Below are 15,000 nucleotides of genomic sequence, written 5' to 3'. Positions count from 1 at the left end.
AGGCCATCCTCATCGCCTGCCTGCTCGTGCTCTCTGGCATGTTCAGCGGATTGAACCTCGGGCTGATGGCGCTGGACCCCATGGAGCTGCGCATCGTCCAGAGCTGCGGCACCGAGAAGGAAAAGAAATACGCCAGAAAAATCGAGCCCATCCGCAGCAAAGGGAACTATCTTCTCTGTTCTCTGCTGCTAGGCAACGTCCTGGTGAACACCACCCTCACCATCCTCCTCGACGACCTCACCGGCTCCGGTTTGGGAGCCGTTGTGGCTTCGACCGTTGGGATCGTGATCTTCGGGGAGATCGTCCCCCAGGCGCTCTGCTCCCGCCACGGACTCGCCGTTGGAGCCGACACCATCATGGTGACCAAGTTCTTCATGTTCTTGACATTCCCGGTGTCCTTCCCCGTCAGCAAGCTGCTGGACTTCATGCTCGGCGAGGAGATAGGCATCGTGTACAACCGGGAGAAGCTGGTGGGGATGCTGAAGGTCAGTGGTGGAATAAGTACAATTACTTATGACTGTGCTGTGCCATAGGGAGAAAATCAGATATCACGGTATTTGTTGACCAAATACCTCGATATCGATATTGCGGTGATATTCTAGGATTGACAATTGGTGCTTTAACAAAATATCTTCACACTTAGATTTTAGATGAGTGGGGAAAAGGCAAATAATAGAACAGCTAGAACAGTCTGGTAAGTTCAGAAAAGTACATCACTTTACTGTAATACAGCCTTTAAAACCAGTAAAAGACACCACTTACTGTATGTCATATCACAATATTACGATATCCAAAATCTAAGACGATATCTAGTCTCATATCACGATATCGATATAATATTGATATATTGCCCAGCTCTACATTTACTCATATAGGCAGGGTCCAAAATTAGCACCATCTACTGTACCAGCCAAATGCTGGTAAAATATGCAAGTGGCTGGTAGATTTGCATCACTCACCAGCCATTAATCTATGGTTATCTACTGAGTGGCTGGCAAAGTTTGACCATTCACTACTGAGGCATTTGGCTGGTGGACACAAAAGTTAATTTTGGACCCTGCTCATTCATAGGCGTAGATTTCGGGGGTGGGACAGTCAGTGGTGTAGTCTACGTAATGTGCAGGTATACACAATAGGCAGTGGTGTAGTCTAGTATATCTGTAGTGGGTATACTGTACTGTATATGTATTGGCCAGAATATGCCTGGGGGGTGGGCTCTGGGAGTTTTGAGCATCAACGACTTAATTTCCTGTATTCTGATACACTTTTATGCACCAATTTACGGTGGAAATTCTTTTATTTAGCATATTTGAAGAAGAAAAACACATTGACAATACAAAATATATCAAAATTATAATAGAAAGTATGTTGTTGCGTGTCATTTGGCATTGGCATCTGGCATTTTTAAGTGGGTATATGGAAATCCTGGAGCTTTCTTAGTGGGTATATTGCATATACCTGCATATCACGTGGACTACACCGCTGACAGTAGGCTACCCACTAAGAAAGCTCCAGGATTTCCATATACCCACTTAAAAATGCCAGATGCCAATGCCAAATGACACGCAACAACATACTTTCCATTATCATTTTTATATATTTTGAATTGTCATCTGTGTTTTTGTTCTTCACATAGGATAAATAAAGGGATTTCCACCGTAAATTGGTGCATAAAAGTGTATCAGAATACAGGAAATGAAGTCGTTGATGCTCAAAACTTCCCTGGGGGAGGTCACCCAGATCCCCAACTATGATATATTAGACCATTAAACACACAACTGTTTGGGTCCTTTCCAGTTTCTAAAATGTGAGGATTTTTCTGCATTGAGTACTTTTACTTTTAATACTTTAAGTACATTTTGCTGACGATACTTACGTACTTTAACTGAAGTAACATTTTCAATGCAGGACTTGTAACAGAGTATTTTTACAGTGTGAGGCAGGCCTGTAACAATTATTATTACATAATTGTCTAATCTCAATTTGTTTTGCGTAATAGCGGTTTCTTTATTTAACTGCAATTAATTGCTAACATTAGCTAAGATCCTAAGGTAATTGTCTGTTTTGTACCTGTGTTACTACGTTATCTGGGGCACATAACAGTGATATTACCAAAAGATGTATCCTGGGCTTCATTCAAACTTTATTTGTTCGTTAAAGTAATACATAAATGCACATATATAAATGTGACTGAAAAAAACATTTATATTGTTAATTGCAATTATTTCGGAGACAATTAATTGTACAGCAAAATTTGAAATTGTTACACCTTAAATTATTAGTACATTTGTTTAAAGTGCTCATATTATGCTTTTTGGCTTTTCCCCTTTCCTTTATTGTGTCATATATCTTTTTGTGCATGTTATAGGTTTACAAAGTGAAAAAGCCCAAAGTCCCCCCCAAAGGGACTTACCATCTCCAACAGAAAACACTGTTCACAAACTGCTCCAAACAGCTCTATTGTAGTCCAGCCTTTACTTCAGAGACAAACGTGGTCACTTTGGAACACACGTTATAATGCTCACCTAGCTGCTAGCATGGCACGCCCTCATACTCTGCTTCTGACTGGCTAGTAGTCCTTACCTAGGTACTGTCAGGGCACGCCCTCATACTCTGCTTCTGACTGGCTAGTAGTCCTTACCTAGGTACTGTCAGGGCACGCCCTCATACTCTGCTTCTGACTGGCTAGTAGTCCTTACCTAGCTACTGTCAGGGCACGCCCTCATACTCTGCTTCTGACTGGCTAGTAGTCCTTACCTAGTTACTGCGCATGTGCGACTCCCAACAAAGATGTTACAGCAGTGAGAGGTCTCCCTCTGTAGCTAAAACAGAGAGCTCAACACACAGGGTGAAAAGAGGAGCTGCAGCAATGTGCAGTACAACAAAAATATGGTGTTTTTTTGAAAATTAAACCACGTAAACCTATTCTGATATAACCTCTAAATACAATTATGAACCTGAAAATGAGCATATTATGAGCACTTTAAGTTTAGGATCTAAATACTTGTTCCGCCGCTCCTGAAGGTGACGGAGCCCTACAACGACCTGGTGAAAGAGGAGCTGAACATGATCCAGGGCGCCCTGGAGCTCCGTAACAAAACGGTGGAGGACGTGATGACGCCCACAGACCACTGCTTCATGATCCAGGCGGACGCTGTGCTGGACTTCAACACCATGTCTGAGATCATGGAGAGCGGGTACACGCGCATACCTGTGTACGACGACGAGAGGTCCAACATCGTGGACATCCTGTACGTCAAGGACCTGGCGTTTGTGGACCCCGACGACTGCACCACCCTGAAGACCATCACCAAGTTCTACAACCACCCGGTGCACTTCGTGTTTCACGACACAAAGCTGGACGCCATGCTGGAGGAGTTCAAGAAAGGTAGGGGGGGGTCTGTGTGTGTGTGTGTGTGTGTGTGTCTGTTTGTCTTTGTGTGTGTGTGTGTCTGTTTGTCTTTGTGTGTGTGTGTGTGTGTCTGGTTGTCTGTGTGTGTGTGTGTGTGTGTGTATCTGGTTGTCTGTGTGTGTGTGTGTGTGTGTGTGTGTGTGTGTGTATCTGGTTGTCTGTGTGTGTGTGTGTGTGTGTGTGTGTGTGTGTGTGTGTGTGTGTGTGTGTGTGTGTGTGTGTGTGTGTGTGTATCTGGTTGTCTGTGTGTGTGTGTGTGTGTGTGTGTGTGTGTGTGTGTGTGTGTGTGTGTGTGTGTGTCTGTGTGTGTGTGTGTGTGTCTGGTTGTGTGTGTGTGTGTGTGTCTGTGTGTGTGTGTGTGTGTGTGTGTGTGTGTGTGTCTGGTTGTGTGTGTGTGTGTGTCATCATATCTCTGTTTAAGCTAGGGCTGCCACTAACGATTAATGTGTTGATTAATTCATAAGTTTGGTCTATAAAATGGTGAAAAATGTGGATCAGTGTTTCCCAAACGCCCAACATGACGTCCTCAAATGTCTTGTTTTGTCCACAACTCAAAAGATATTCAGTTAACTGTCACTCAACTCACGATACGATTTTCTCAGGATTTTTTGTTACAGAATGAGACAAGTAGACAAATAAGTGACAAATGTTTCTTTATTTCTATAAACTGTGCAAAACAACAGATGTGTCCTTGTATCAGAAGTGCAACTGAAATTGTATTTTATCTTCAACAACAAACATAAAACAAAGAATAATTAGATTCCTAAGACAAATCCTGCATCAAAATAACTAAATAGAAAAAAAAATCTCATTAAATTAATAAACTAAGAAGACATATTGACGTCTGAAGTCACACAAGTGAAATCTAAAGTAGATTACGTCTGGGACGTTTAAATAATATGCATCACGATTCTTTTTATATTTTTTTTTTAATCTCAGCCGGTTGTAATCTTCACAGATTTCTATCGATTTATAACCGATTCACGATGCATCGCTACATCCCGATATATAAGTATAAACACTAAAATCATAAAATGATAAGACATTACCTAAAAGCCAGACTGAATAAGTAGGTTTTCAGTGTATGTTTAAAGGTATCAATATTTCTAATTATTCTCAGATCCTCCGGAAAGCTTTTCCAACGGTGCAGAGAAAGCAGCATCAACATAAGTTTGTTTGTCTGAAACCTGCAGCCATCACTGCATCCACACAACATCTTCCTGTCCTCCCTCCCTCCCTCTATCCCTCCCTCCGTCCGTCCGTCCCCCAGCAGGCTCTCTGTATTGATCAGATCTATTGACGACTGGAACATCGCGGCCTACATTTAAGCACAGTGCAACAAATATCCACCAATGAGCACATTTCATCCTGTTGTGCTCCTGATGATGTTCTGAAACAGGATGTTGTCATCAGTTATTGTCAGCTCTCAGGGTTTAACGCCTGATGGCCCGGGGCAAGTAAAACGCCACCTGGGGTAAGTAAATAGAACAACCCACTCCCTGCCCGTTCAGGCAATAATAAAAGTTTGATATTTTTCTCCCAATTATCATCGTATCATAGATGACGTTATCTGTTCTCTTTCCCCCCCCTCCTCTTGGCCACGTCGGAGAATGTTCAAATCAGCCGTTGGCCAATCAAGAATTGAGTTGCACTTGCATAAGTGGCGGCTGTCTTGTTTAGGGTTGGGTACCGAAAAGGGAAGGAAGGACCGGATTAGAACGCAAATTTCGGTTCCTCATTTCGGTTCCACTTAATGTGTCGACTGAAATATTTTCCCTCTGTCGCTCCGAAACGGACGTAAAAATATCACACTTACTCTGTAGTCTACCGTTAGCTAGCCACCGTAAATGTAGGCCGCTTTTAAAATGCCATATTTTCCCTCTGGGCTCACCAAAACGGACGTAAAAGCATATTAACTAGGGCTGTCAATTGATTAAAAAAAGAATCTAATTAATTACATACTCTGTGATTAATTAATCTAAATTAATCGCATACATATTTTTTGCCTGGTGCCTTAACTGATACTTTTTAGGAAAGTTCAAAAAAAGAAAAAATCTCGCTTGCAAGGCAGCTAAGAGGGCTTTGTCGTTATTTGGAACAATTTGTATAGGGGCCAGTAATTCATTCTGAACACACATCCTGACCAATCACAGCTCAGCAACACAGAGTCAGTCAGTCTGAACACACATCCTGACCAATCTGAACACCCGTCCTGACCAATCACAGCGCTGCAAAACAGCGTCAGTCAATCTGAACACACGTCCTGACCAATCACAGCGCAGCAACACCGCGTCAGTCAGTCTGAACACACATCCTGACCAATCACAGCACAGCAACACCGCGTCAGACAGTCTGAACACACATCCTGACCAATCTGAACACCCGTCCTGACCAATCACAGCGCTGCAAAACAGCGTCAGTCAATCTGAACACACGTCCTGACCAATCACAGCGCAGCAACACCGCGTCAGTCAGTCTGAACACACGTCCTGACCAATCACAGCACAGCAACACCGCGTCAGTCAGTCTGAGCACACGTCCTGACCAATCACGGCGCTGCAAAACAGCGTCAGTCAATCTGAACACACGTCCTGACCAATCACAGCGCAGCAACACCGCGTCAGTCAGTCTGAACACACATCCTGACCAATCACAGCACAGCAACACCGCGTCAGTCAGTCTGAACACACATCCTGACCAATCACAGCACAGCAACACCGCGTCAGTCAGTCTGAACACACGTCCTGACCAATCACGGCGCTGCAAAACAGCGTCAGTCAATCTGAACACACGTCCTGACCAATCACAGCGCAGCAACACCGCGTCAGTCAGTCTGAACACACATCCTGACCAATCACAGCACAGCAACACCGCGTCAGTCAGTCTGAACACGCGTCCTGACCAATCACGGCGCTGCAAAACAGCGTCAGTCAATCTGAACACACGTCCTGACCAATCACAGCGCAGCAACACACTTGCAAGGCAGCTAAGAGGGCTTTGTCGTTATTTGAAACCATTTGTATAGGGGCCAGTAAAAATGTACTTCTGGCAAGTAGAATTTTTTTTTCACTTGCCCGACCAGCAAATTAATTCTCCGTATTTCATTTTACAAAGTTTTTCTGCCTCTATCATGTAGTTTTTACTTAACACAAATTGTCCCGCAGCCACTTACTTATTACTACTATATTAATGTTTATTGTGTCCTTACAGTTAGTCAGTTATAACGGAAAAAGAACATAAATAAACGACTTTAACGTAGATTTTCTTTAGGGCTTTATTACGTGGTATCAGATCGGTGCATTAACTCCAGTACTTCCCGATACCGATACCAGCGTTTTAGGCAGTATCGGAGCCGATACCAGTATCGGTATCGCCTCTGTATACTGCCTAAAACAGAACATCTCTAGCTGTAATACGTACTTTGAACTGCGTGGTGCGAGAGAGTTGATTGCGATATATGATCTCAACGCTAGATGGGAGAAATTCCTACACAATGGACCTTTTTAAACGTGAATATTTTCTAGTTTCTTCTCTCCTCTGTGTCAGTTAACTGAATATCTTTGAGTGGTGGACAAAACAAGACATTTGAGGACGTCATATTGGACATTTTTCACCATTTTATAACATTTGATAGAAGAAACAACTAATAGATTAATAGAGAAAATAATCAACAGATTAATCGATGATGAAATGCATCGTTCGTTGCAGCCCTAGCTAGTTAATTTATTGGCTGCATCAGCGTTTCATCTCGTCTGGCTGCCGGTGTTTATCCCCTGTCGACACCGCAGCAGCAGATTTCACTCTGACATGAAGAACTAATCGGTGAAATCAGCTGCCGTGTTGACGCGTTTGATGGGATGAAAATGTGCACGTTCAGGCGCACTGGATCAGTGCTGGAAATCTCAGCGCTGATACCCACAGCTTGAATACGAAGCTGGTGTCATAACAACGGAGTCGCTGCAGGGAATTAAAGCTTATTCTGATGATAACGATGCTATCTCAAGATATCAAATGCTTTTCTTCACATTTGTAAAGCAACAAACATCCCATTAAACACAGCAGCTGGATCATCTTTATCAGATGTATACAGCTGTGCTTATGCATCTGTTCTGGGTTATAAATCTCACGGTTTCCCCCAGTCTATTGCAAACCCGATGGCCCACCAGGCCTAACCACTGGGAATTAGATTATAATGTATTTTTTAGAAATTCTTTACCGTTACAGTGGGGCGCTCAGTTGGAAACTTAGACATTGTCCTATTTTCAAATCTCCAGTTAGCTTTTAGCACTGAATCTGTCTTATAGCTTTTTTAAATTCTCAATTTCGCGATTCCATCCGTGATTCTGTTGATCACAGAAACAATTGGGCTTTACATTAAAGCTGCCATCAGTCTGTGACTGGCCCCAGCCGGGCTGTCGTCGAAAAAACACCCTCGCCATCGGGCTGAACATCCTTTCTGCGGGAAACCCTGGAACTGTCAGCACGAGCACAAGCCTCATTTCCACTCCCACAGGTCTCCATAAATGGACATCGACACGCCCTTAAAGAAGACCTATTAAGCTTTTACAGGGTGTCCGCGTGGTATTAAAAAGTATTAAAAGGTAGTAAATCAAATTAGTAAAAATTAAAGTTTTTAATTTAATTAAAAGCACAGCTGTGCTTAAAAATATTAGCATATATCCCTGTTATTGTATGCAATTTAGGCAATAGAAAGGTTGCTTTTTCGAAAAAAGGAAACCTGTTGCTGTTTACTGTAAAGCAAAATTATTTCTTATCCAATTAATCAATGAAATAATCGGATAGAATACTTTATTACTAAAATAATCACTAGCTGCAGCACTAGTGTTCTTGTATTTCACTTGCCTCATGGAATATTTTCCATGTGTACTCATTTGTACATAAGGTGTCTGTACCTACAGAAGAAGGTTTACTGGTTATAATGGCATCAGTGAATGCTTGTTTCTTTGAACTGCTTTAATTTCTCATTTTATTTCATCTATTAATTTTATTCTGAAGGTGGAATAAATGCAAGATGTTTCCGAAGTCAGTGAGTCTCAATCTATTCTGTTGACTTTCCCTATCTGCATTGTTCTATTGGCCAAGAGGGTGTAGTTTTATTATTTTAAGTCTCAAACTCCGTTTAATGTTTAGAAAACGTGTTGCCGTATGATCCTGCAACTCAATGGCGTGTTGGTTTTAAAAAATATTGAGACGGTATTAAAAATGGTATTGAAAGGTATTGAATTTACCTCCAGGATTTCTGTATATACCCTGTTTTATGGGGTAACAACCAGACTCTGATAGATGACGTTCGGGGAGCTTTCACAGCAGCGTGGTCGCATTGTTTCTACGGTTTTATTAGTACACTTAATCCCATTGCAAGACCACCAGCAGCATGCTGCTACTAATGTGACGATAGACTCTCAGAGCAAGTGCAACGTTGACGCGGTCATGCACGCGGCACGCAACTTCTCGAGGGGGAGGGGCTGGGGGCAGCTGTAAAAAAATACACCGTTGTTTGGAAAGAAAATTGAATTTGGATTGTATCTACCTGGGCGGTGCGCCCAATTAGAACCTGTGTATGGGAAACACTGATAACGTAAGATAAGATAAACTTTATTGTCCTGTAGGAAATTTGTCTTGGGCAAGAGGCGCTGACACCAGCTGCATACAAACACAGGCATCAATTATCAATCATACAGTCATACACAGGATATTGCACAGGCCCTGATATAGTATTGCACGTGCCCCATTATAAAATAAAGTACGCATTGTAAGGGAATTGCACAAATAAAAGAATGCAAATTGCGAAAGCTGTTCTGCATTTTGACAGCGTCCTCTGACCTTCCTGTGGGGGACGGAGAGAGTTAGAGGGAACACAGTTTCCATGAGGTCAGTGTGTTCTGCTGTCAGAGCAGCAGATGATGATGATGATGATGATGATGATGATGATGGAGGAGACGCGAGTCATCATGTCAGCGGCTGTTTGGCTACGAACTGTGCTGCTGAGTGCACACAACAGCGCCAACAGGCCTGGTTCTGTGTTTGGTGGTGACAGCGGCTGATGTCAGTATGCAGGATGACTCAGCTTTGTTCGGATTCCTCCGGTGGTGCCGAGAGCTCGACACACTGCAGCGTAAGAAAACGCAAGCGAAGAGACAAGTATTTTTTTTAAGATGATTTTTTTTGGGGCTTTTCTGCATTTAATGGACAGGACAGGTGAGGGAGAGAGAGAGAGGGGGAAGACATGCAGGAAATCGTCACAGGCCTGCACGATTCGGGGAAAAATATGAATCATGATTTTTTTGCTTAGAATTGTTATCACGATTTTCTGCCACGATTTTTTTCTCACAAAATGTAATGTTTATTGCACACATGAACCATGACAAAACAAAACAAATTGGCAGTACCAAACTTTTTTTTGGCACCTATAACACGTCACCAGAAGCCTGTAAACACAGAGGCTTCAATGAAGAGAAGGGAGAGCACTAGGGAGCACTTTAAAACCTATTTTATACAGTCCATGTTTAAAACTCACAGAAGAAAGTAGTAGCGTTTGTGATGCATTCGGCTCGTAAAATTAAATGAGAATCGAAGTCATAATAAAAAATAAATAAATAAATAAATTAGATACATTTTTTTTTTTAAATAAAAAAATAAATAATCGAAGTTGTTTAAAAATTTAATCGTGAACAGGGTGAATCGAGATTGCGATTTTATAACGATTAATCGTGCAGGCCTACAGGTCGGACTCGAACCCTGGACCTTCTGTGTCAAGGCATAAACCTCTATGTATATGTGCGCCTGCTCTACCCACTGAGCCAACTGAGCCACGTGAAGTTTTATTTTATTTCACCTTTATTTTTAAAGGCAAGTCATTAAGAACCAGAGATGCTCGTAAAGCGTGATTTTAAGGTTCTGCCGAGGCTCCACGTAGAGCCTTCGCCGTAGCCTACGGAAGTGGCCTAAAGTTTATACTTGTGCGTCGATCTCTTTGAGAGAATAGCAGGGCCAGCGTGTGTGGGGAGTTTTTTTTTATTTTATTAGGATCCCCATTAGCTGACGCAGAACACAAGTTTGAGTAAACATATATGAATTTTACTTATTGTTTCCCCCTAGTTTAATACTGTTTTTATTGTTCTTAAAGGCTCTGTCTGTTCTAATTCATATTGGGTTTTTTTCTCACTTTATACCGTGTTGTATTGCCTTGTTGTATATTTTTCTGTTTTTCCGTTGTGTCTTGTTTTATGCTAAGTTATGTGTTGTACTTTGTTTTGTTTTCTGTCTCTGTGACATGTTATGCCAAGTTCTGTTTTGCATGTGTTGTTTTTTGTTTTTTTGTATTTTAAAAAGCCTTTTTTAACATCGAAGGCAGGGGACTACAGATGAAAAATAGCCTTTTGGCTAATTCTGGCTTTTTTAACCCATGGGAAATCATGTGTTTTATTAAATTGCGCTGTCCCCTTCCATAAATAAACTAAACTGAAACTGAAACCGCAGCTACTTTTCCTGGGGTCCACACAAAACCTAAAACATTACAACAGATGAGATGTTTTCAGACAAAACCGCCACATGATATAAAAAAAAGAATAGTATAACTAACATTATTCTTGAAGCCATAACTATACATATTCCTCTTCATGTACTCTTACAAATATTACACTAAATTCATAAGCACTGAATATAGAAAAGTGAAATCTTACAACATCTTCGTATACATATAAATATTCCTATACATAAAAAGTACAAAATGTAAGTGTGTGGTAGAGCGAGTGAGAGGGTGACGGTGATTATCTTCGAGTCATAGTGACGTACGTAGCCACGGCGTAGATTTTACGCAAAAGTTTAAATCACGCTTAAGTCTCTGAGCTGGAATCCAAGTCACGTCTCAAGTCTCTGAGCTAGAGTCCAAGTCACGTCTCAAGTCTCTGAGCTAGAGTCCAAGTCACGTCTCAAGTCTCTGAGCTAGAGTCCAAGTCACGTCTCAAGTCTCTGAGCTAGAGTCCAAGTCACGTCTCAAGTCTCTGAGCTAGAGTCCAAGTCACGTCTCAAGTCTCTGAGCTAGAGTCCACATATTTTGCATTCAGCGTTTCTTTTTTGGGCCTTGTCTGAAGTTTTTAAAGCCAAAGCTTGTGATGAATTGCACAGCAGCTGCCGGTGCGGTCGACATGTTTGTTGTCCTTTCTCGCAGCAGATACGCTATATTTAAATACTACAGCTTTACCTTGCTGTCAGACAGCCCTTTACAACGAGGAACTGAAGCCGTTATGTAACTCTCTGCTCTCTTCAAATCCACAAGGCAGTGAGCTCTGTTTGTTAGCACACTGTGCTGCAGACCTGCAGCGAATATGAGCAAGCAAAACGGTCTTATATGTTTTTTAATGAGAGGATTAACCTGTTTTTAATTCTTCTCAGCCCTCTCTCTCTCTCTCTCTCTCTCTCTCTCTCCTCTTTATCTCTCTGTTGGCGGTTCTTCCAGCTCTTTTCTCTACAAAGCTCTTAGTGCAGTCTGGGCTATATTAAGGCAACAATCTGTCCTCCCAGCAGTCGGCAGGATAAATCCACTGAAGAGCAGCGTCACTGCAGCTCCAAAATAAAAAAACAAGAAAGGATGTTTTCACTGTAGCCGAATGTGTTTGAAGGCCAGCCGCTGAAGTTTAGGAGGCAGCAGCTACAATTAAACTTTGATGCTGCCCTACTTTCCTGACAGTTCATTTCTCGGGGATATAAAATGCTTATGTTTCAGCGGTGCACTCATGCATCCTGTTTGTAACCCAACAGCTGATCTCTCTCTCTCTCTCTCTCTCTCTCTCTCTCCGTCCACTCCTCTCCAGGTAAATCCCACCTGGCCATCGTCCAGAAAGTGAACAACGAGGGGGAGGGCGATCCTTTCTACGAGGTGCTGGGATTGGTCACGCTTGAGGACGTCATCGAGGAGATCATCAAGTCAGAGATCCTGGACGAGTCCGACCTTTACAGTGAGTCGGCAGTTGCCGGCCGTGGCACAGATACAGATGGCACGCACGCACGCACATACACCCATACACCCATACACATAGCCGTAATTTACAGGTGACCCGCCCCCCCAATAATCAAAAGTGGCCAGTACTAACCCCCACACACACCCCCCAAAAAAAACAAAATATAGAATAATAATAAATTCCTTTACATAAAGACATTTGCACCATAACTGGATGCAGAAAAATTATTCACCAGAATGCAGAAAATGAGTTTGATATGCTAAAAATTAAAATTTTGCTTAAAAGTGGAGATCTCATCACCCAATGTGGAACCCAAAGAAATGCCCTTGTGCGCGCACACACACACACACACACACACACACACACACACACACACACACACACACACACACACACACACACACACACACACACAGACACACACACACAAGACGAAATTTGTTATGCTTTGGTCTGCTGTGAATCAGCTCTTTTAACTCTTTTGTGAATGAGACTTGTCCATCTCCATCCACTTTTCTGTCGCCCCCCCCCTGCAGCTGACAACAGAAACAGGAAAAAGGTGGACCCCAATAAAAACAAGCCCGACTTCTCGGCCTTCAAGAACAACGCCGACAGTAAAGTGAAGATCTCTCCTCAGCTCATGCTGGCGGCTCATCGTTTCCTGGCTACAGGTGAGCTCAGACGAGGATGAGGAGGAGGGGGAGGGGGAGGAGGAGGAGGAGGAGGCGGCGGCGGCGGCTAATCTCACAGCGTCGTTCAGCAGTCACAGAGATTAACAGCGGTCACTGGGGGACAGAGACACAGGGGGGCCTTGGTGTGCATTTGTGGCCTAAATAGTCATTCATCTTTGTGGTTTTATTGTGTCTTAATTTTGAATACACAAATATATTCAGTTTTCTTTGTAATCTCTGTAAACAACACACGCAATAGAACACGCATTTATTAAATAACTGTAGCAGAACTCTAGCCTGGCTCCGCCCTCCTACGTACTTCCGCTCAATTTTCATTTCCCTTCAGTACTCTGTCTGGGTTTGCGGTATATTCTTGGGTTTTCTCCGGTCAAATATTTGTAGGTCCAATCAGCGAACAGAGGGAGTGGCTGAGAACGATGACGTTGAGGACGTTCACTAGAAAGATGCGAGTGAAGCCATTCGGTCCGTTGTGGCAGCAACAGCAGAATATCTTTGCTGAGTTGTGTTGGTGGCCATGATGTTGTGGCCCTCCTCCCCACGGGGTTCAGGAACAGTTTGATTTTCCAGCTCGCTCCGTTAGTGGTGAAGGAGTTGGCTAAGGCTAACGCTAGCGATGCTAATGCTAAATATAAGCCAATAGTTGTTGTCGGTCTCCCCTCTTGTTGCACATGCGCATGACATACGTCACGACCAAACGTTAGTGATTGGTTATGGCAGATCCAGAGTGGCTCTGGGCAGATCCAATAGTTTTAAACTTCAACAGAGTACCCGCCTTCAAGGAAGTTAACACTTGTCAATGGAGAGAGGCCAGACTCTCTGGACCAATGAAATGTACCAGAGTCTGGTAGGACCAGGCTAATGGACCAGAGTCTGGTAGGACCAGGCTAATGGACCAGAGTCTGGTAGGACCAGGCTAATGTACCAGAGTCTGGTAGGACCAGGTTAATGGACCAGAGTCTGGTAGGACCAGGCTAATGGACCAGAGTCTGGTAGGACCAGGCTAGTGTACCAGAGTCTGGTAGGACCAGGCTAATGGACCAGAGTCTGGTAGGACCAGGCTAGTGTACCAGAGTCTGGTAGGACCAGGCTAATGGACCAGAGTCTGGTAGTGGACCAGGCTAGTGTACCAGAGTCTGATAGGACCAGGCTAATGGACCAGAGTCTGGTAGTGGACCAGGCTAGTGTACCAGAGTCTGATAGGACCAGGCTAATGGACCAGAGTCTGGTAGTGGACCAGGCTAGTGTACCAGAGTCTGGTAGGACCAGGCTAGAGTACCAGAGTCTGGTAGTGGACCAGGCTAGTGTACCAGAGTCTGGTAGGACCAGGCTAGTGTACCAGAGTCTGGTAGTGGACCAGGCTAGTGTACCATAGTCTGGTAGTGGACCAGGCTAGTGTACCATAGTCTGGTAGTGGACCAGGCTAGTGTACCAGAGTCTGGTAGTGGACCAGGCTAGCAGAACTCTGCGCTAGAGTCCAAGTCACGTCTCTGCGCTAGAGTCCAAGTGAGACTGAGACTCACACTTTCAACACAACTTTATAACCACCAACTGCTGTTTTAGCAACCAACAGTAAAAGGAATAGTATCTGAATACTTCTTCCACTAGCTGGTATTTTTGCTTTTAAAAAGCAAAATGTTCTGCTTTGTAAAATACAGAATGCTGTCCGGCGTTGACGTCTTTTGTTTCCTCCTCCAGAGGTCAACCTGTTCAGCCCGTTCCAGGTCACAGAGAAAGTCCTGCTGAGGATCCTCCGACACCCCGACGTCATCCAGGAACTCAAGTTCAACGAGAACGACAAACGCTCACCGCAGCACTTCATCTACCAGAGAGGCAAACCTGTCGACTATTTCGTCCTCATTCTGCAGGTACACACACACCAGACAGCACACACCATACAGCACACACACACACACAC

The 15,000-nt window shown here is 43.4% G+C and overlaps 1 protein-coding gene across 3 annotated transcripts in view; it reads left to right on the top strand.

Moving 5' to 3' along the window:
* LOC116041766 (metal transporter CNNM4) overlaps positions 1-15,000 on the top strand; it is a 35,118-nt gene that overhangs the window by 1,002 nt on the left and 19,116 nt on the right. For all 3 annotated transcript variants that reach the window (XM_031287797.2, XM_031287799.2, XM_035991755.1), the window contains exons 1-5: positions 1-485; positions 3,025-3,388; positions 12,247-12,390; positions 12,930-13,064; positions 14,781-14,950. The exon at positions 1-485 is cut by the window's left edge. In XM_031287797.2, the coding sequence (XP_031143657.1) occupies positions 1-485; positions 3,025-3,388; positions 12,247-12,390; positions 12,930-13,064; positions 14,781-14,950 (1,298 nt within the window). The remainder of the gene's footprint in view (positions 486-3,024; positions 3,389-12,246; positions 12,391-12,929; positions 13,065-14,780; positions 14,951-15,000) is intronic.

Source organism: Sander lucioperca, chromosome 14, assembly GCF_008315115.2.
Source record: "Sander lucioperca isolate FBNREF2018 chromosome 14, SLUC_FBN_1.2, whole genome shotgun sequence".
In the NCBI taxonomy this organism is placed as follows: domain Eukaryota; kingdom Metazoa; phylum Chordata; class Actinopteri; order Perciformes; family Percidae; genus Sander; species Sander lucioperca.
This window is presented reverse-complemented; position numbering and strand designations above follow the sequence as displayed.